At 50.0% G+C, this 21,845-nt stretch overlaps 2 protein-coding genes across 2 annotated transcripts; one reads left to right on the plus strand and one right to left on the minus strand.

Annotated features, from left to right (window-relative positions):
* Positions 1-4,463: 4,463 nt before the first annotated feature.
* LOC118838633 (60S ribosomal protein L37a-like) lies at positions 4,464-4,840 on the minus strand. The gene has a single exon (XM_036746326.1). It carries the CDS (start codon positions 4,813-4,815, stop codon positions 4,537-4,539), a length of 279 nt encoding a protein of 92 aa, XP_036602221.1. The 5' UTR covers positions 4,816-4,840; the 3' UTR covers positions 4,464-4,536.
* An 8,649-nt stretch (positions 4,841-13,489) lies between these two features.
* On the plus strand, positions 13,490-20,317 carry KLHL26 (kelch like family member 26). Its single transcript, XM_036745266.1, has 2 exons — positions 13,490-13,671; positions 16,961-20,317. The coding sequence occupies exons 1-2, from the start codon at positions 13,490-13,492 to the stop codon at positions 18,540-18,542; spliced, it is 1,764 nt and encodes a 587-aa protein (XP_036601161.1). The 3' UTR covers positions 18,543-20,317.
* The last annotated feature ends 1,528 nt before the right edge of the window (positions 20,318-21,845 follow it).

Consider the following 21,845-nt stretch of genomic DNA (forward strand, 5'->3'; position numbering starts at 1 on the left):
ACAGCCCTTGGTAACAGCTTGGATGGGGGGGGGCGGTGAGAGATAATGAGGAGTCTAGGACAACACCGAAGTTGGGAGCCAAGGTGATTGGGAGAATGAGTGATGGTAATAGGGAAGTTTGGATGTGGGGAGGGTTTGGGGTGAAATAGAATGAGTTTAGTATTGGGCACATTGAGTTTAAGATGTCTGCGGGATCTCATGTGTGTATAATTGATATCACATTTCTTGCCCTCACAATGGATGGGGGAGGGGTGGAAGGGAGGGAGAGAAGTCAGAACTCAAAATTGTAAAAAACATATAGTTGCTAAAAATAAGTAAATAATTTTTTTAAAAAGTCTGTTTATGGGACATCCAGTTCTAGATGTCCAATAGGCAGTTGGAGGTTCAAGTCGAGAAGTCAGAAAGAACAGCTGTTTCAACTGCATAGAGATGAAAATTGAATCTGTGGGAGCTTCTAGGATTATCACTGAACTAGTGTAGATGGAGGAGAAAAGAGAGCGCAGGTGAGCTTGGGGGACAGTCATGGTTAGCAGTCTGTAGGTCCTAGTGCCAGGAGTTCAGGCTTTGTCCTCTGACCCTGTCTTGCCCGTAGTACCTCCCTCCCTCTGAGCTTCTTGATCACCATTCTTACCCTCTCTGTCTGTGCTTATCTTCTGGATAAGAATATTCACCCCAAGATTTCAAGGGCCCTTTCACCTGTCAGAGCCTGGGCAATAGACATTTTTAATCCATTTAGTTTTTCCTGCGTGGATCATTAGACTGACCCATTTTGAGAAGTCATGGATCTAATTGAAGTGGTAGTGTTCTGGAGCGTGCGGCAATCAGCGTTGTAATCTTCTGAAAATGGGCCCATCTGGCCTATCTCTCCACTTTTAGGGAATTCCTTCAGGGTGGTGTAATGGAAAAAGCATGAGATTTGGCATCGGATGGCCCAGGGACCTGGGATTCAATCCCATCTCTCCTGCTTATTCTGTTGTTTAACTTGGGGCCATTCCCTGAACCTCACCATGCCTCCCTTTCCTTATTGATAAAATGAAGAGGTTGCATTGGACAATCTCCGAGACCCCTTCTCACTTGGTAGCTTTGATCCAAGGCTCTTGGATGCCTAGCCTGGGACCTTTTAATTCTTACCCATCCTTGAAAGCCTAATTCAAATGTCTTCTCCTCCAGGGAGTCTTCCTGGAAGCTCTCTTCCTCACCACTCCTCTATCTCCTCAATGACCTGATCATGTCATGTGCATTAGAGCCATGACCCTGCCTAGACTCCAGGAGGGCAGAGGATGTGTTCTGCTTCATCTTTGTGTCTTCCCTGGCGCTCACCACAGGTCTCTGGGTGCCCTAGGCACTCAGTAACAGTCATGCAATGCTGCTCCCCTAAGTTCTCTTCCCATCTCCCTGCACTTCCTCCCTGCCCAAGAGCCACCTCCTCCATGCACTACTAAGGTCTGCAGCAATGGTTCTTCTCCCCTTTAGACTCTGCCTCACAAGCCAGCTCTTGAGTCTGTTCTGTCTTGCATTGTTAGCTAGCTTTTTGCATGTACTATAGACGGTGACATTTAGGGGCCTGCTGGGTAGGGGGTGCAGGTGAGTCTTGCATTCCCAATTAGGTGCAAGTCTGTGGAGGGCAGGTAGCATTTCTTCTCCTTTATGCAGTCCCCTCAGCACCTGTAACAAGGGTCAAACTTACTGGAAAGTACAAGGATGACAACGGGTCCACAGTTCTGAGGTTCTTTCTAGATCTGGCAGTTTATGCAGTCAGGTTCCAAACTCCAACATTGTGTATTCTGAAGTTCCTTCCACCACTGATGTTCTGTGATCCAAGAGTCCTTCCATTGCTGCTGTTCTGTGTTCCAAGGTCTCTTCCAGCGCTGACGTTCTATGCTCCAAGAGTCCGTTTCTGTTCTTCTGTGTTCCGAGGTCCCTTCCAGCGCTGACATTCTGAGAATAACAATCCATTTCCCTACAACAGGTTAAGGTTTACAAAGCCTTCTTGTAATGGCCCTAGGAGGCAGGTAGTATATGTAGTCATAGGGCTTAGAACTAGAGGGGCCCTTAGAATTTATTCCAACCCCCCCCATTTTACAAATGAGGAAACTGAAGCCCAAAGAGGTTCAGTGGCTGACCAGAATTCTGAGCCCAGTCCTCTGACTCCTCCACCATGCCTCCCTGCCTCCCAAGGGTTTTGAGAGAGGGTGAAAACAGAATCATTTCCTAAGATAAATTCAACAGACACTTACTAAGTGCTTACAAGGTGTAAGGCACTGTTCTAGGCAGTGGGGCGTTTAACAGTGAAGGAGACAGGGATCCTGCCATCCGGGAACTTCTGACATTTGGTGGGAGGGGTCAATCAATCTTACTTTGAGCTTGAGAGAAATAAATAGATGGAAGACCTATGCCTAGAAATGACAGCGTTAGTCTGGAAGGTGAATTCTCATTTCCCCCAAACATTATTTTGGTATGAAATAGACATTCTTCAGTTCCTTATTACTGTGGCTGAGGACTTCCAGGCTTGCTATGGGTGAAACCTTGTGCTTGGTGCTGGGGGGCTACAAATACAAAAAGGAGACAACCCCCCTCCAAGAGCTTGCATTTGAGAGGGCTATAGTTAGACTCAGATAAGTAAATGACAAGGTGATTGGGAGAGAGAGGGAGGGAGGAAGAGGAGGAGGAAGAGGAAGAGAGAGGTGGGATGGGGGAGAAGAAAAAAGGGAGGGAGGGAGGGAGAGAGAGAGAGAGGGAGAGGGAGAGAGAGGGAGGAAGAGGAAGAGAGAGAGAGGTGGGATGGGGGAGAAGAAAAAATGAAGGGAGGGAGGGAGGGGGGAGAGAGAGAGAGGGAGGAAGAGGAAGAGAGAGAGAGGTGGGATGGGGGAGAAGAAAAAATGGAGGGAGGGAGGGGGGAGAGAGAGAGAGAGAGGGAGGAAGAGGAAGAGAGAGAGAGGTGGGATGGGGGAGAAGAAAAAATGAAGGGAGGGAGGGGGGAGAGAGAGAGAGAGGGAGGAAGAGAGAGAGAGGTGGGATGGGGGAGAAGAAAAAATGGAGGGAGGGAGGGGGGAGAGAGAGAGAGGGAGAGAGAGGGAGGAAGAGGAAGAGAGAGAGAGGTGGGATGGGGGAGAAGAAAAATGAAGGGAGGGAGGGAGAGAGAGAGAGAGAGAGGGAGAGGGAGAGAGAGGGAGGAAGAGGAAGAGAGAGAGAGGTGGGATGGGGGAGAAGAAAAAATGAAGGGCCAGAACTGAACCTTGGGTGATACCTGCCCTTACGATTCTAGAAGACAGAGGTTATCTGGCAAAGGAGACTGAGAAGCAGTGGGCAGGTAAGAGAAGACCCAGGAGAGGGCAGTGTCCCAGAAGCCAAGTGAAAAGAGCATTGGGGAGGAGGGGATAGGCAGCAATATCAAAGGTTGCAGAGAAGTGAGTAAGGATGAGGATGGAGAAAAGGCTCCAGGGTTTAGTAGTTGAGAATCATTGATGGGTCACCAGGGCAAGAGTTATTTTCAGTTGTATGTTGCCAGATTGCAAGGGATTGAAAAGTGCTGGGAGGTGAGGAAATCGAAGGAGAGAGTGTAGACCAGCCTTTTGTTTTAACCATTTGTTGGTAAAGGAGGAAAGGATGGCTTAACACAAGAGTTCTTAAGCTAGGGTCTGTGAATTTGTTTTTTAAAATATTTTGATTACTATATTTAAATATAATTGGTTTCCTTTGCGATTCTATGTATTTTGTCTTCAGCATTTAAAAACCTTATTTGGAGAAGGGGCCCACAGGCTTCACTAGGCTGCTGAAGGGGTCCAGGACAGAAAAAAGGGTAAGAGTGTCTGACCTCAAAGGGATGCCAAAGTCACAGGAATGAATGAACCCAAAACATTTCTTAAGCCAGTATCATGGGGCGGGGAGGAAGACAGTCCCTGAAAACAAAACAAAACACCAGGGCTTTAGAAGAGAAAGTTTGGACCAGTTGTGGAGGAACCAATCAGACAAGACAGGAAGAGTTGTGTTGGAGCAGTAAAGAATCAGAAGACATGGAAGTGTAGGGTGCCCTCGTGGCATGATTTTGTGGCTTTCTCAGTATTCAGTAGCATTTTTATAGGAGTGGAAAAGGTAGATGATGGGGGTAACCCAAGCCAAAGCTCTGGATTTCAGGATGTGAGTAGAGAGTGATAGGACATGGAAGCATGGAATTTGATGGTAGAGATTGGTCTCTCGTTGGAGCCATGAGCTATAGGGTTCTCGCGGTGAAGGGAGAAAAGTAGGAACCGCATGTCAGGATTCAGGATTTCAGAGATGGGGGCTGGGGGGCATCAGCATTGTATGAGTATGAGAGCAAGGCTTTGGTTCAGGTTCTGAAAGGAGCCAGTCAGTGGCTACAGTGGGGATTTTACTGGTAGGGAAAGGGAGGTAGTGTCATCCCTAACACTTCTAGCAACTTGGGCAGAGCAGGCAGCCCAAAAGGTACCCCCGAATCAACCTCCTTTTTTTTTTTTATTCCATAAATTAACCCATTTATTGTTGGACTATGGGCTACAGGTATTTGATAAGAAGATTTTACTGGTCTTTCAATTCCTTCAGTCTTCTGATGGCAGATTTGACTGTGACTGCAGAGGTGGTATTGTAGGTCCACGCACCACCAGCTACAGTTTTCATACAGGATCCACAATGCCAGATACCCACGGCCCATCTCTTCATTTTGGTCTTGCCACAGGAGGAGCAGGTATACTTGGCATGCTGGCTAATTTCAATTTTCTTCACCATTTTTCTGAGGGATGCACCATAACGTGTTCCATATTTACCAACAATTCCAACCTTCTTGGTGCGTTTAGCCATGTTACCAGTCGCGGGGCTGGAGCTCGGAGAGGCTCAACCTCCTTTTTAAAAAAATGTACTGTAACATTTTATTTCTCCCCAATTACATGTAAAAATAACATTAACATTATTTCTTTCAAATTCTAATCAACTTCTTAAGACAAATTCATTTTAGTGAGCGAAAGAACTAAGCAAGAGTTCATTGGCCTCTGGAAACAAGGCCCTGAGGTGGGCAGGGGGAGTTGGAGACAGACTCTGGGACACTTGGGAGTTTGCTTCTGGGGAGGTCACTGGAGGGAAGGGCTGAGCCTGAAGGTGAGGCCGGGAACAGCTTCCTGGGACTTTAGCCTGCCATCTGGTAGCTTCCTATTTTAACTAATTCTTCTTGCTAACTAGGTGCTAAACTCATTTCCTTCTGCCTGCTAAAGGCACACAGGTGCTGTCAGCACCTTCTAAATGTCAGCATCCTGGGGTAAAGCTTAAGTTACCCTACCCTAGATCTGTCTATCAGAAAATACCTGTTAAGTGCCTGCTCTGTGAAAGCTTGGTGCTGGCAAGACTCAGTTTGAGCCTGGTCCGGACACATCCTGGCTGTGTGACCTTGGGCAAATCATTTAACTTCCCAGTGCTCTGGGCGGCTCTGGGACTATGAAATGCTGACCTGGGTGTCTTTGTCCCCGCTGCGTGCCAGGCACGGGATTGTCTAGTGAGAGCAAGAAGGTCCGCAGGTGGGCAGGAGGAGAAGCCCGCTCCTCCTGGAGCGGAGGGCAGAGGAAGAGAGGCGCTGGGCAGGGAGAGGCCTCGGTGCGCTCACTCGCTCACCTCCTCGCCCTCCATGGATTCACTGGGGGTAAGGGAAGGAGATGGAAGTGGGAGCTTGCTAGCCAGGGGATGGGGGATGGTGGAGCCAGGAGCCCGCCTCTTTTCTCCTCAGACGTCATTTTTAGGGTACGCAGGTGTTGCTCTTGTAAGTTGCCAATGTTTCTTCTTCCCGTATACAAATCCTTTGGAGATACCAGTTTCAGTTTACCGTTTTCCACCTAGAGGGATGGCATGGTGCTGGGAAGAGAGTGCTAGACTCCAAGGCAGGAGACCTGGGTTTGAATCCCATCGCTGATATTCACAGCACAGCCAGGGGCCGACCATGCAACCTTTCTCTAAGCCTCAGCTTCCCCCTCTGTAAAATGGGGCTGATAGTACCTGTAGCACGTGCTGCCCAGTGTGGCTGTGGGATTTAAATGAGCTGAGGCACATAAAGTGCTTTGCAAACTTTTAAACCCCAAACACGGAAATCAGTGACGGTGACTGCTGGTACTTACTGCTTATTTACTTCCCCACCCCCACCCATCAGCTCTGACTATTGAGATCTTTTTTATATCCTTCACGCTGGGGTGTGCTTGTGAATATTTAACAACCAGCTCGAGGGTGGGGTGGGGTAGAAGAATTTGCCAAAGACACGTTTTTAAGCTTGACATTAGTGTTTTCGCCATCACTTTCTTAAATGTAGACAGTTAAAACGACAAAACAGCTGACGAACCAAGCTCTGATCTGTACTTTCCCTGTTTTGGGGGTGTAACTTCACACTGAAAATGTAACTCTTGGCTCTGGGGAAGCTTGTAAGAAATGGCTTCGAGGGGCAGCTAGGTGGCATAGTGGATGGAGCACTGGGCCTGGAGTCAGGAGGACCTGAGTTCAAATTCAGCCTCAGAGACATGACACATTTACTAGCTGTGTGACCTTGGGCAAGTCACTTAACCCCAATTGCCTTCCTTTCTCCCCTCCAAAACAAACAAACAAACAAAGAAATGGCCTCGGGATATGCCAGCCTTCAAGGCCTAACCGGAATGCCACTTCCTCCCGAAAGCCTTTCTTGACCCCCTGCAGCAACAGCCAGAAGCGAAGTCAGCCTCCCTCCTCCGCCAGTCCCCTCCTAAGCCCTTGGCCCTCTGCCCCGTGAGATCCCTGGCCTGGCCCTTGGGAAGAATTCAACATGAGCAGTGCCCTGGCCTGGTGAAAGGTACGGAGTCCATAGGCTACCCCTGCCAACAGCCCTCGAAGTGCTTGGCCAGTCTTGGCCCCAAGGCCTTCATTAGGAAGGTGGAGACTGTGCCAGATGTTTGGAGGAAAGCGCTGCACATAGTAGGTGCTTGAAAGTGCTTCCCTTATGAGTAATAGCAGGTATTAATACAGCGCTTTGAGGTTGTCTCCTTTTCATTCGCCACCAGCCCCCGAGATAGGGGCTATTCTCGATGCCATTTTACAGAAGAAACCAGTTCTAAGGGGTTCTAGACGGCTCTGAAGTCTCTGAGGTTGTGTTTGAACTCTCACCCTGCCTCGCGTTGGAGTCAACAGATGGAGGACAGACCACAGTAGGTTATTAAGGGGAGCTAGGCTCTTTGGGGAACATCTCTAACCCCTGAGATGACTCAGATACAGCACCAGGCTTGCAGTCAGGAAGACCTGAGTTCAAATCCAGCCTCAGATATTTAGTAGTTGTGTGACTCTAGGCCAGTCACTTAACCTTTGCTTGCCTCAGTTTCCTCATCTGTGAATGCCCCTTCTCCCGTGGTGGTTGTGGGAATTAAATGAGATAATAATTATAAAACCCTCGGGTGCCTAGCTCCTGTCCTCAGGTCCTCTCAGGCACTCTGGGAGCTTGAGAAAAGTTGCCTACCTCCTCCCCTCCGCTCCCATCTCTGAACCTTTCTGAGGTCTGTTATTGCGGCCGTAGGCAGGTGGAGAAGGGGCAGAGAGATGCTACTTAGGAGCCCAGCCGTCAGCACTCCTGGGCCTCCAGGCTCGTGCACCTGCGTTTGCCCTGCGGTGTCACCAGCTCACCTCTAGGCCTGGCCCCTCTAGCCCTTGTGTGTGTGTCTTACTCACCCTAGGAGAGAGAAGAGGATGCCTGCCACACCTGGAACACTTTCCCTCTTTACACTGACGAATAGTCAGGTACCCCCGCCTTTAAGAGGCCCCCCCCCATTCTCTCACTTGTTAGCATCCCCTGCTTCCCTCCCACCCTCCCCAGAGCCGCCTGTATTTACGTACTTAGGATTTCTACTTACCTGCTGAGATGACTGACCGCTGAATTTAAAACAATTATTCTTTATGTGCGTGGGATGACAGATTTAATTGAAAGATGACTGGGATTCCATTTAAAAATAATAAACCACTTTCAGCCAAAACCAAATATATATGTATATGTGTATGTGCATGTGTATATGTATATATGTGCGCATGTATGTTTATATATGTATATATATATACATACACACACAATGTATGTGTTCTTCCATGAATGTATGTCGGTTTAGCATGTCAGCTCCTTGAAGGCAGGGACCGTGTCACTTTGATTTTGCATCCCCAGCATCCAGTCAATGCCGGTGGATTAGAGGATTGGTGGAAGCCTCCGATTCTGATGTGTCTGGGAATTGCTGATCCTGGGCAAAGCCCTCAGCCTCCTGGAGTTTGCGTTTTCTCATCTGTAATTTGGAGATAGTGTTATTTGCAGCATCTCCTTCCCAGGTGGTGGCAAAGGCATTTGGCAGATGCAAGGAAGCCAAAAGGGCGCCGCTGGCTTTGGACTCAGGAGACGCGTGTGCGAGGCCCAGCGAGGTCACCACCTGTCAAGGGCTCTCTTGGGGCCTCAGACTCCTCCTTGGTAAAATAGGCAACTTTGAAGGGCCCCTCTGGCTCTAGCTCAGTGAGCCCGGGAACCTCAATTTTAGAGGGCTGTAGAAAGGCAAATTATTTTTTAGAGCTTTTTACTAAAGGAAGATGAGGCCAGGAGCATCCCTCCTTTGCCTCTGGGTTCTTTCCTTTACTTCTGTGCCTCCTTATATGGAGTAACCCAGTTTGGTAGAGGACATCCTGGGCTCGGAGCCGCAGACCTAGGTTTTCGTCCCAGCTCTGATACTGGCCAGCTACTGACCTTGGGCAAGTCTTCTTCCTTCCTCTGGAAAATGGGCATAATAATACTTAATTACTCTCTGACTTGCAGAGATATTGTTTGGAAAGTACTTTTCAATACTAAAGAACATTGAGTAAATATTTTGCTTCTTCCCAAGTTGTAATCCCATTCTGACCCCCCCCATCCTGTCCCTTGTAAATCAGACCCACAGCTCCTTTTTTTAAATGGTGTTAATGTTAATAAGTCTGCTGTCCTAACTTTGGGGATACTCTGGAGTCCAAGGTCCCCGCCCCCAGACTTTCCAGTCCAACCTGCTAAGGATGAACCCAGACTTTGAAAGTGTTTTTAGGAAATGACAGAGCAGGGTCCTGTGCAGGCCTCCTGACTCTGAAGTCAGCACAGCTTTGCTCCTGTTTTATTGTCGTCTATTTTACACTTCTGCCATTGAAATCCTCCTGATTCCTCATCTGGGGTGGCACTGACCCTGGGTACTTGAAGGCTCTGTCAATAGAACCTAAGCTCTGGTAGGTCCTACTGAGCTGGAAAGCCCCATGATGGACCAACTGTATGTTTGCCATCAGAGGCAAGTTAAATTCAGAAAACAAGAGGACTTTGTCCCCTCCCTCGAATTTGGCACCGTGCCTCTCTTAATGCTACCAAAGCCTCATTGACTTCTCATTCTCATAGCCAGCCTGCAATCCATTCAAACACCCAGATCTCTTACCCAAATCTCTTTCAGATAAACTGTTTGTCTGGCTCCTATTCCACTGTATTGTATTTCTGACATTGATTTTTTGAGCCAAGTGTAGAACTTCACATTTATCCCTATTAAATGTCATCTGATTTAATGCAGTTCAGTGTTCCAGCCTATTGAGCTCAGTTGATCCTGACTCATCTAATGTAATAGCTTATCCCTGCCAACTTTTTGTTACATGCAGACTTAATAAATATGTCTTTAAAGAACAGCCACAACAAAAAATAACTAGCAGGATAGGGCTGTGGACATATTGCTGGGGACTTCCAGAGACTTCCAAATGACCTTGAGGCATTATGGACTACACTTTGGGTCTGGCTGATCTTCATCCAGCCCTAAGGCTGCCAAACCATACTTTCCTCTAGTCCATATCTCTCCATCTTTCCCACAAGGATGGGCATGAAAGACCATCAAATACTTTGTCGAAATGTAGGTAAACTGTAGCTACAGGATCCCTCTGATTTCCCTGTCAGCCCTGACCAAAAAGGAAGTGGCTTAGTCTGGTATGACCTGTTCCTGAGGAAGCCAAACTGGCTTCTTGGGATTGGTGCTTCCTTTTCTAGCTGTCCACAAATCTTTCTTTTAATAGCGTACCCTAGAATTTTGCCAGGAATTGGAAATCATACTTTCAGTCTTTGAGAGTTTGATGACTCTGCTTTTTTTCTGTTTTGAAGACTGGGACATTTTCCTTTCTCTAGACCTTCTGTACTTGTATTCTTTGAGGTGTTTTAAAGGCTCCTGGACTGTGGCTAGAGAATCACACCTGCCGGGTCTTTGAGCAGGGTAGGAGGCAGTTTGTTTGGGCCTGGTGCCTTTAATTCATCACTTAAACTACACATGTTCTAGCTCGCATTATAGTTATTTATATGTAATTCACAACCCTTACTTCCCCCTCCCCCCCAAACTAGATTGTAAGTACTTTGAGGGAAGGTTCAGTGTTGGTTCAGCGCAGTGCTGTGCACATAGCAGGACCTCATGTGAGTGCTTCCTCCAATCAATGAAAAATTCAGTTCAGTTTAACAAACATTAAGTGCTGTCTGTGTACCAAGCACTGCGCTAAGCCTTGGAAGATGCAGAATTCAGAATAAGATCATTCTTTTCCCCCGGGAACTTAACTGTGTCCCAGAGAGACAAAGGTACAAGGACACAGAGAAGTAACTAGAAGGAATTTGAGGAGGGAGACCTAGGAAGTCTTCCTGGAGGAGGTGGCATCTGAGCTAAGCCTCAGAGATCGAGGTTTCTAAGAGTCAGAGATAGAGACTAGGGAGTCAAGAGGATGTTTTTGGCTTCTCGGGAAAGGCTTGTTGAACGTTCAAGGGGGTAAATGACAAGCTGATCTTCAAAGATGTCCAGAAGAGAATGGGCAGAAGGTCAGGAGGAAACCCTGATGACTCAGGACAGCTTTGAAAATGATGCGTTGAACTGCTGTGTGTTTCGAGAGAGAGGTGTGCTCTGTGTGGTGCTGATGCTACCCTCCTTTTCTGTTCTTTGTAGACAGAAATGCTCATCTCTTGGTATCTGCTAAGTTCAGAATTTAAACAAACATTTTAAATGCTAAACAAAGAAAGAAATGGCATGTCGAGTTCCGAAGCAGCTAAGAGACCATTTTTGGCCCTGGTGTAGGGTATATGAAGGGCAGTAATATAGAACAAGGCTGGAAATGGCTACGGGAGCCAGATTGTGAAGAGCCTGAAAGGCTAGGATGTGAAGGTTGTATTTTATGCTACAGGCATTAGGGAGCCTCTAAAGATGTTTGAGGCAGAATAATCTGGCCACTGTGTATAGCAGGGGTGTATAGGATGGATTGGACAAAGGAGAGCTAGAAGTATGGAGTTCCTACTTTTAAAAAAAATTGCTTTAAAAATCAAATGTAGAGAGAAGGGGTTACATTATTAAGAACACATTTTCTAGCAGCTACTTCCTTCCTTGATTTCTGGGCTGTAGTGGGGTGGGGTAGAATATCATCTAGGGCCTAAAGGTCTTTTCCAGCAGATGAGATTGATTTAATTTAAAAAAAAACCTTCCTTTTCTTAGTTGTAAAGACACCTCAATTCTGAGGCTTCAAAGTTCAATTTTGTATTAAATGAGGTGGCTACAGTAAGATTCTCCCTGACGATGACCACTTTCCCTGCCCTGCATTTGATTTTGTGTGAGTGTTTCGCTGACAATCATGAGCCTTGGGTTTGAGTCTTCAGGCCTGGTTCTGCCACGGATTTGCTGTATAACTTTAGGCAATGTCCTCGTCTCTAAATTGGGGACGATCCAGTACTTTTCACAGGCGGAGCACTCTCTTGTGCACACATGCACCTTCCCACTGCCTGTGGGGGCTGCGATTATTATTATTAGAAAGCCACTGATCTCTCTTCTCCTGGAGGGCCTGGTGTAGCTGTTGATGGGCTCCCCTTCCAAGGCATATGGTGGATGTGACCTTTGTCAATTTTATTCTCCTGAAAAGACACTGGGGTAATTGGTGTCTTTTGGTCAAGTATAGTTGAAGTTGGAAATTGCCATGTGAAGTGCTTAGCCTTAATAGAAATAGCACCACATCAGGGAAATTAATTTGGGGAGTTTTGGCCAGAGTGCAAAGAGCAGCTTAATGGAGAGGATTCATTTGTGTAGGTGGTTGCCATGCTACCATGGTAGGAGGGAGTGGGGCAGGCTGCTGACCTAGACATGCTGGGGTGGATGCCTCCCTGTGATCTGTGGGACAGTTAGAAAACAAGAGGCCCCAAGTCTCCTAGCTTGGTGAAGTTGTGTGAGTCCTTCCTAGAAGAAGCCTAAGATTTCAGATCTGGAAAGAACTTTAGAAGATAACAACACACTGTTAGAGCTAGAGGGGTGTTTAGAGCAGAAAATCTAGAACATAGAATGTCAGGGCTAAACGTAGGACACAGAACATCAGAACTGGGAAGGCCCTCTGACATGATGTCAGAGATAGGAGAACCCTCAGAATATTGAATGTCAGGGCTTGGAAGGCCCTTAGAACACAGGCTGTCACAGCTGGGAAGGCCCTTAGAACACAGGATGTCAGGACTGGGAAGGCCCCCAGAACACATAATGTCAGAGGTGGGAAGGCCCTTAGAACACAGGATATCAGACCAGGGAAGGCCTGCAGAACACATAATGTCGGAGGTGGGAGAACCCTCAGAACACTGGATATCAGAGCTGGGAGGGTCCTTAGGTCCTTAGGTCTCACAATGTTAGAGGTGGGAGAGCTCTCAGAACACAGAAAATCAGGGCTAGGAAGGCCCTTAGAACAGAGCATGTCAAAGCCCTTAGAACATACAATGTCGGAGGTGGGAGAGTCCTCAGAACACTGGATGTTAGAGCTGAGAGGGCTCTTTGAATGTGGAATGTTGGAGCTGGGAGGGCCCTTAGAACAGAGAACATCAGAGCCTGGACAGCCCTTAGAACATAAAATGTTAGAGCTAGAAGGGCCTTTGCAAATGTCAGAGCTTAGGCAAGATCTTTGAACATAATATCACAGAATCTCATGTCTGGGTGAGAAGTCATTTAGTCCATTTCGTTTATTTTATAGATGAGGAAACTCAGGCCTATACAGGGCCTGGGACTTGAACTCCTCATTCAGTGACAGCCTAGAGAATTCTGAATTTCTGAGACCCCAGAGAGGTTTTCTCCTGCTTACTTCTCCCCAGCAGGCAGTTTTTGTGAAAGCTGGAGGTGTAGGTGAAGGTACAGGTGTGGGGGCAGAAATGATTTGCAGGGAGCCTCTGGAGACATGTGCTGCAAAGTTTTGACTGTTTGAGAGTCCATGGGGCAGATGGCTGTACTAGCTCAGGGTAAAGCAGGCCTTCCAAATGGGGCCCTGGGTGCGGGGATGTGCTGGTAGGAATCACGTGCATCTGGTCACCTTCCTGATGAGGGGTATTCTGAAGAGCCTAACATGACTTTATTTTTCTTGCTTTCCCTAAATGGCTCTACTTTTCCAAACTCCTTGGGCTGCTAAGGTTCCTGAGATCCTGGATGGGAGCTCTGAAAATGTTTTCTTCTGTTTGTTCCCTCCCTGCAGTATGGCCGACAAGAACGGGGCCCTGAGATGTACCTTCTCTGCTCCGGGCCACAGCACCACCCTCCTGCAGGGACTGGCCACCCTCCGAGCCCAGGGCCAGCTCCTCGATGTCATCCTCACCATCAACAATGAAGTGTTCCAAGTCCACAAGGTGGTCTTGGCTGCCTGCAGCGACTATTTCAGGTGAGAGCTAGCCAAGAGGAAAAGATGGATTCTCTCCTTCTCCAAGACAGGGCTCAGCCACCCCCCCTTTTTTTTTGCTATCTTTGTCCTGACCCTTTTTCAGCTCAATCCTCTCGACTGCTAGAGATCCCAGATTAAAGATTAAAGGTGGTCTAATGGCTGTGAAGATTTGGCCACCTTTTCGTAGCCCTGCGCTCTTCCCAACAGTGCTGGGGACAGCTTTCTAGGGGGTGTCTCGTGCCTCCCAGCAGTAACCACTTCCATTGGTGTGAGGGAAAAAGGTTGGCCTCTCTCCCTACTTCTTTGCCCAGCCAGCCCAGATTTGGGTGCTGCAGGAGCACTGGTCACGTTTCCAGACTGCAGTCTGGTGTTTGGGCCAGGCCAGGCCAGCTCAGCCCTGTCCCTGGGGCCTGATGCCCCCAGATCTCTCTCTCTCTCTCTCTCTCTCTCTCTCTCTCTCTCTCTCTTTTTGTGCCATTCCATGGTATGCATGGCTTCTCTCCAGACCAAGAACAGCTGAGGAAGCTCAGAAATGTTTGTTCGGGATGTTTACTAACTTCTCATTTGTGTAGCACGTGCCTAGACCAGTGGCATCCTGGAAATACAAATGCTCCAGACGTTTCTGAAGTACCTTCTGTGTACAGGGCGCTGTGCTGGCTCCTAGGTGGAGGTCCGGTAGTTGTCCCTGTCTTCATGGAAACCAGGCCCTAACACATGAGGCTTTATCCACAGCACAGCATCATGGTCTCCACCTACGTGTTGTGGATCAAGGGAGATATCCTGGAGGAGGTGGTTCTGGAGTCAGGGGCTGCAGAGGCAGGGCTCACCCCTTGAGGGCAGGAAGAGCACTGCCTGTCACTCTGCTGAGCCTGGGGAGTAGAGCTGGGAGAGCCCATGGGGCTGGCCTGGCAGCCTTCCTTCATTCTCTACTAGCAGGAAGAAAAGGGTCTGTGAAGCTGAAGAGGAGATGGAGGCAGGAGCCTATCCTCTGGGGCTTATGCCTTGACTTTTGAGAGGTGCTGCTTCACAGCAGCTTAAGAAGGGAGGCCTAAGGGTTGTCCCTTAGGCTGAGGGGTTATTGAAGAAGAAGCAAAGGCAGAGTCCCCACCTCATTTCCCTGTTCTGACCCTGGCTTCCCAGAAAGCTACCAGATGGATGCAGACAAGGTCGGGAAATCACTGAGTTGGTCTGGCTGTGGTCCAGTGCAGACCTGGGCCCTTGTGACCTTTGAGGAGAGAGAAGGTCTGCCCCATTCTCATGGCATGAGCTGTTTATTGCTCTGGCTATGAGGTGCAGGCTGTTGATCCTGTTTGTCTTCACAAATCCCCGTGCCAGGGCCGCCGCCAGGGCCTCCGTCTAGTCTGACTCCAGCTGCCTGCTGGGTCTCTTTTGTAACTTTCCCAGTGCTCTTAGAACACTGGCAGCACACCCGTCCTCAGATCCTACCCTCGTTTTGTCCTGGATGAGGTTCGGGAGGGCAGCAGGAAGAAGGGGCTCACACTGGTCTGTGGCCACCCCTCTGTCGATGGCCTGGCTCCCTTCTCTGCTGCCTACAAGGACCCCTCCTCCTCCTCAGTGGAAGATCGAAGGAGGCATCCCAGGAGACTAAGAACAACCATGATAATTGCTCATGTATCCTAAGAGAGGGAAGTCATACTGGTACCATTATCCCTCTTTTACAGGTGAGGAAACTGAGGCTCAGAGTAGTTGTGGCTTGTGTCCACGTACTGCCTTCTGTGTATGAGGCACTGTGCTAGGCACCAGGGATACAAAGAGGGAAGAAACAAGCTCTGCTCCCACTTTAGCCCCTTACCTCTTCCTGGCTGACTCCAGGCTCACCAGGCATTACGTGTCAGAGGCAAGGTTTGAACCAAGCTTTCTCAGCTCTGGGTCTAGGGCTTGTATCACTGGACCACACTGCCTTTGACTGCACCTTCTCAGCCCTCATCCGAGATAAATAAATGAGATGTCGGGTGTGAAGGACAGAGGAACAAGGGAGGGAGTGTAGGGTCATTGTCCTCATGGTTACCCTGGGGCGCTTTCCCTCTAGTGCAGGCTGGAGTTGGAGGGGCTCTTTAGGAATCCTCTGGAGAGAGGATAGGTCAGGGGGGGCTACTGAGAACCCTCTGCCTCCCTTAGAGAGTAGGCGGGACCCAAGAGGCAGAGCTTCCCGGCATGGCAGCAGGATGGTCAATGGCAGTGCAAAGTCCGTCCTCCCGTCAGGCGGCGTGGGGCCTCTGGTTAGCCCATGGGGTGACTGTGGGAGGTTGCACAGCACCGACTGCAGGAACCTCAGAGACCGCTCAGTCCCAAGCCCTATCTGAAGCAGGAATTGCCTCTGTAACATCCCTGAGGCAGCGAAAAGAGCGCTAGACTTGGAGGTAAAAGTCCCAGGTTTGGATGCTGGCTCCTTTATGGTACGATGGTTAGATAAGTCACATAAGCTCTGGGAGTTTGTTTCCTCTTCTGTTAAATGGGCCTACTGATGCACTGCCTCGTGGGGTTGTGGCAGACTGTAAAGCACTGGGAAAAGTGAGTCGTCGGTGTCATTACCTTCAGCAAGTGATCATTCAGATACCTCCTGGGTCAGGGAGCTTCCTCTCTCCAGGGTCTGTTGTGGTGGCAGCTCAGTCCAGTTCAGCAGAAATGTGTCTAGTGTCTGCTCTCTGCAGGGTCCCTAATGCGGGAAGCTCTAAAGCTGAAAGACGGCCCTGCCCTGCCTTTCTGGAGTTGACAGTGTAGCAGGGAGAGTTCCGTCGTACCCTGGTGGGCCTTGAATGGATGACGGTGCTGGGCTGCTGGTGGCTGCTAGGTTCTACTCCCTTGGAAGGGGCCAGACCCTTGCAGTGATCAGCCTCCCTAAGCTATGGGATTCTGGTGAGCTGTGGCCATCCCCGGGCTGGGCTGCCCGTGGGGCTGCTTTTCATAACCACAGCTCTCTGGATCTCGAGCTGACTTGGATTGGCTGGTTCCGGTGGATGGTTGGAAGCCTCTGCCTCCAGCTGCAGCTGAGTCGCTGGAGTGACCATTTAATAATTAACAGGCCAAGCAGTCGAGTGCATCAGTCTGCAGGGCAGGGCTGAGAGTTGCTGTTTCTAGGAAGATGCATGATTTCGGGGCAGAGTCTTTCTTTCTTTCTTGTCAGGCTGATGTTTCCTTGCCCTGTCTGGGCTTTCTCAGGGTTGCTTGTCCAAGTGACCAGCCTTTCCCCTACACCATCCAGTTTCTCCTCTCTTATCCATGTGACTGGCAACCTACCAAATACCAAATCTTTGTTTTTGACCCTCAGGGCGATGTTCACAGGAGGGATGAGAGAAGCCAGCCAGGACATCATTGAGCTGAAGGGTGTGTCCGCCAAAGGCCTGAAACACATCATTGACTTTGCTTACAGCGCCGAAGTGACCCTCGATCTTGACTGCATTCAGGATGTTCTGGGAGCTGCGGTTTTCCTCCAGATGGTCCCTGTGGTGGAGCTCTGTGAGGAGTTCCTGAAGTCGGCCATGAGCGTGGAGACGTGCCTCAACATTGGCCAGATGGCCACCACCTTCAGCCTGGCCTCCCTGAAGGAGTCGGTGGACGCCTTCACGTTCCGGCACTTCCTGCAGATCTCAGAGGAGGAGGACTTCTTGCACCTGCCCCTGGAGCGCTTGGTCTTCTTCTTGCAGAGCAATAAGCTAAAAAGCTGCAGCGAGATTGACCTCTTCCGTGCGGCCATCCGCTGGCTGCAGTACGACCCCACGCGCCGGCCGGGTGCCAGCCAGGTGCTCTGTCACATCCGCTTCCCGCTCATGAAGTCATCGGAGCTGGTGGACAGCGTGCAGACCTTGGACATCATGGTGGAGGACGTGCTCTGCCGCCAGTACCTGCTGGAGGCCTTTAATTACCAGATCCTGCCCTTCCGCCAGCATGAGATGCAGTCTCCACGGACCACCATCCGCTCTGATGTCCTCTCCCTCATTACGTTTGGGGGCACTCCCTATACGGACAATGACCGGACGGTCAGTGGCAAGGTCTACCACCTGCCTGACCCCAGCTCCCGTCAGTTCAAGGAGCTGACCGAGATGGAGGTGGGCTGCAGCCACACGTGTGTGGCTGTGCTGGACAACTTTGTGTACGTAGTCGGGGGCCAGCACCTGCAGTATCGGAGTGGTGAGGGGGCAGTGGACATTTGTTACCGCTACGACCCTCACCTGAACCAGTGGCTTCGGATCCAGGCCATGAAGGAGAGCCGGATCCAGTTCCAGCTAAATGTGCTATGTGGGATGATGTATGCTACGGGGGGACGGAACCGGGCAGGGAGCCTTGCCTCAGTGGAGAAGTACTGCCCCAAGAAGAACGAGTGGTCTTACGTGTGCTCGCTGAAGCGCCGGACATGGGGACACGCTGGGGCCGCTGTGAGCGGGAGGCTGTATATCTCCGGGGGCTACGGCATCTCGGTGGAGGACAAAAAGGCCTTGCACTGCTATGACCCTTCTGTGGACCAGTGGGAGTTTAAGGCTCCCATGAATGAGCCCCGTGTCTTGCATGCCATGGTCAGCACAAGCAGCCGCATTTATGCCCTCGGGGGCCGAATGGACCACGTGGACCGCTGCTTCGATGTGCTGGCTGTCGAGTACTATGTCCCTGAGGCTGACCAGTGGACAACGGTGAGCCCCATGCGGGCAGGCCAGTCTGAAGCAGGTTGCTGCCTGCTGGAGAGGAAAATCTACATCGTCGGGGGCTACAACTGGCATCTGAACAACGTGACCAGCATCGTGCAGGTGTACAACACGGAGACGGACGAGTGGGAGAGGGACATGCACTTCCCCGAGTCCTTCGCGGGCATCGCTTGTGCGCCTGTCCTCCTGCCCCAGATGGCCACACAGAGGTAGCCCTGGGAGGCCCCAGGGTCTGGCTGGCCTGGGTGTGCACTGCCATCTGCACAGGGCTTCGTGCAACGGTTCTGTTTATCTTGTCTTTGTCTGCCAATAACGCGCTGTGCCAAAGGCTGGGGAAAGCAAGGGCCCAGGTTGGGAGTGTTGATATCCAGTCCCTGGGGTCCCTCCTCTTCCTCTTGTCTAAGATTCTGGCAGCCAGGGGAACTGAGAGCACTTGCCAGGGCACTGGGCCGAACGTGTCATGGCTGAAAATTGCATCTCCCCCCCCACCTCCCATTGCTCATCGTTTCTCAACATTGTTTGTCACAAATGAGAGAGAACCCATCAGACTCTTGTTTTAGGTTGTTGGTTTTGTTTTGCTTCTTTCTGACCTCTCTGGGCTCTGTTATTTCTGAATGAGTCCAGACGTGATTTCATGAGTGTTGAGTGGCTCCCCAAAGTTAGTGGGATGTCTCCCCCCATTCCAAGTTACTTTGTGCGTGTGTTTCTAAAATAAATTTCACCAAAACTTTTATAACATACAGACCTCCAGGAGCAGAAAGAGACTGAAATAGTTGAGGTTTGTGGATGATGAAAGCACATTCTTGCCTCTCAATAAGTGATTTTTTTTCCCCCAATGGCTGAGATGCATGAAGATGTCTCTCTGCATAGTGTGGTGATGAGCGGAGGGGCCAGCCCGGTTCCCCTGGGGCAGTCACTTCCCTCTCCTGAGGGCTTCATTCCATGGCCTGCACCTGGCTCCCTGCCTGGCTTCAGAGCCAGCCAGACCTTCAGACTACCCTCCTTACCCACTTTTCTCAGTGCAAAACCAACAACCAAAGAGACCTCTGGATATGGCCGTAGTCCTTAAAGGCCATTGGTGAGTGTTTGTTTTTAAAATTCCCCGATATGTGCTGGATGGGGGTCTTCGTGGGGAGAAATGGAATCCATGGAAAAGCTTGTCCCCTAGGCCCTGGGCCAGTCATTCTCCTGGGAGAGATTTTCTTTTGGTTACCTCCCCATGTTCCCTTCAGGTCAATACCCTCTTGAATTCTACTTCATCATCATCTTCATAATAGGACCAGTCATTCACATTTTGATAGTGACTACTGGGTGAGCACAAGTATTTTTAACCCCATTTTATAGATGGGGAAATGGAGGTTCAGAGACTAGGAAGTCACCTGTCCAGTTGGGTGATTAGTGAGTTGCTGACTCAGAACTTGAACCCGGGACCTCGGACTCAAAGAGCCGAGCTCTTTCTTCTCTCTTAGAGCCTCCTGTGGTGCAGTGGACAGGAATCCCTTGTCTTGACTTCTTTTTCCGCAAGGATTCCAGCCCATTTCTCAGCCACCCCTGTTTTGTCGGCTGAGACGCCAAAGGATGGACCCTGATGTCTTCCAAATAAAGATTTGTATCCTTTTGAGGTAATTTCAGATGTCTGCTTTGCTACTGATTCTTGTGGGATAGAATCTCTTTGAAACCAGGTACCATAGAAAAAAGAAACCTCCTCCCGTGTGTTGGGGTAGCTGTTTCCACCCGTCTTTCCAATATTTTTACTTACTGGGCAGCAGGGACAGAGCAGGGTTCGTGTGGCCCCAACTCTTACCTCTGGAAGGTTTGCTGATGCTTGGCCACAGCTATTTTTCTCACCCCTCTCAGCATGTCGGGGATCCTTGTTGCCCGTGTCATGGAAGGGAGAGGTGGTCGGGGGAGCCTCTGCCTGGCTAGGGGGTACTAACAGTGCAGCTGCAGCCTCCATAGCTGTCTCTGCCAACTTTTGGAAAATGCAGTCAAATAAAATTCTTATCCAAGGGTGAAATCTCTGGCGGCAATATTATTTTCAGACTTTTGTTTTTGGAGGTTCATCTAATGTTGGTTATGTTCTGTTGTTAAAATTCCTCTCCCCATTTTCATGCTGATCCTTTCTCTCCCCTACCCTTCCTCCTTTCTTCCTTGTCACTCCACCCAGAGAGAAGTGCCCCATGTGGCGCCACATGCTGATCCGTGGGTGTCTCGGGGGGCACGATTCCCTCCCTCCCACTCCCAGAGCTGGCTCAGTTCTCTCTACAGAGGCCTGGTGGGTTGGGGGTAGGAGTTCAGATTGGGGTGGCTGAAGAGGGGGAGGAGGTGGGGGACTGGCCTTGTCCCAGGAGGTTGAGGTTGGAGAAACTGGGCAGGCCCCAAACCAAGCATGAAGTCATTTGTCCTTCCATATGGACCGAAGGGATATTCTGTGCAAGAAAGAAGCAAGCCCCCCTTTTTATGATCTGCCTCTTTCCTCGCTGATCTGCAGAGAACACGCAACTTATTGGTTACATGTTTTTCGAGAATGTTTGACATTCATGGACATTCTTCCAAGACCAATGCTTCTGGGATCATCCTCTGAAGCATGCATCCTCATACAAGTCCCTGTGCCAGCAGGCTGGGCCCTCCCAGGCAGTGGGCCCAGTGCCCCAGTGGGGCCGTGGGGCAAGGGCCCAGAATGGGGGAGAGGTGCCAGAGAGAGACCTCGCCTCTAGGTCCTGACCTCAGGCTCCCTTGAAACATTTAGGGTGCTTGCTGGGGAGTCCCCAGGGACCCCTCCCCTTGAGCCCCCTTTCGGGCAGAGACGGGAGAAAGACCCCTGGTAAAGTGCGCTGGTAGCTTCGGCAAGGCTGGGGCCTCCTTGCCAGGTCTGAGTCCCCGGCTCAGCTCACACCTCTGAACATCTTGTTCCTGAACAGCTGGCAGAGGTGTGGGGGGTGGGGCCTTCCTATCTAGGGGCAGATCCATTACCCAGGGATTGTGCAGAGCAGTCTCGCCTGGTTGGTGGAATGCCTTTCCCCCCTGGAAGAGAAGGGAAAATTATTTTTTGTACTGTAAACTTTAAAAGCTAAAAAGCTGTTTTCAATTTACCAGAAACTGCCTTGGAACTTAACTTTGCAAACGTTTGTGTCCTTCAAAAAAAACAACAAAAAACACCAACCCTACCCCAAACTACCAGCCATTGTTTTCAGAGCTTTTCTCTTCATGTTGGTGCACAGGGAGGATGTAGATGTAGATGTAGCTAGCCTCCTGACTGCCCCAGACAGACATTGCAGGGCCTGGAATGGATGGCTGTTCTGAGTGGGGACGGAGGCAGCAAGGCTTCTATTCCAGATGTCCTGTTCCCGTGCAGCTCTGGGCTCAGCGAGAGCAGAAGCTTTCCTCTGCACCTGGGCTTTGGCTGTGGGAAAATGCAGGGTGTCCCTGGGCCAGCTTGATGCAGAGAGCGTTCCCCTCCCGCTCCCATCCACCCATCACCCCCCCCAAGCTGGCGCCAAATCTGGCCCAGGCTCT

The sequence above is a fragment of the Trichosurus vulpecula genome, chromosome 1 (assembly GCF_011100635.1).
Source record: "Trichosurus vulpecula isolate mTriVul1 chromosome 1, mTriVul1.pri, whole genome shotgun sequence".
Classification (NCBI taxonomy): domain Eukaryota; kingdom Metazoa; phylum Chordata; class Mammalia; order Diprotodontia; family Phalangeridae; genus Trichosurus; species Trichosurus vulpecula.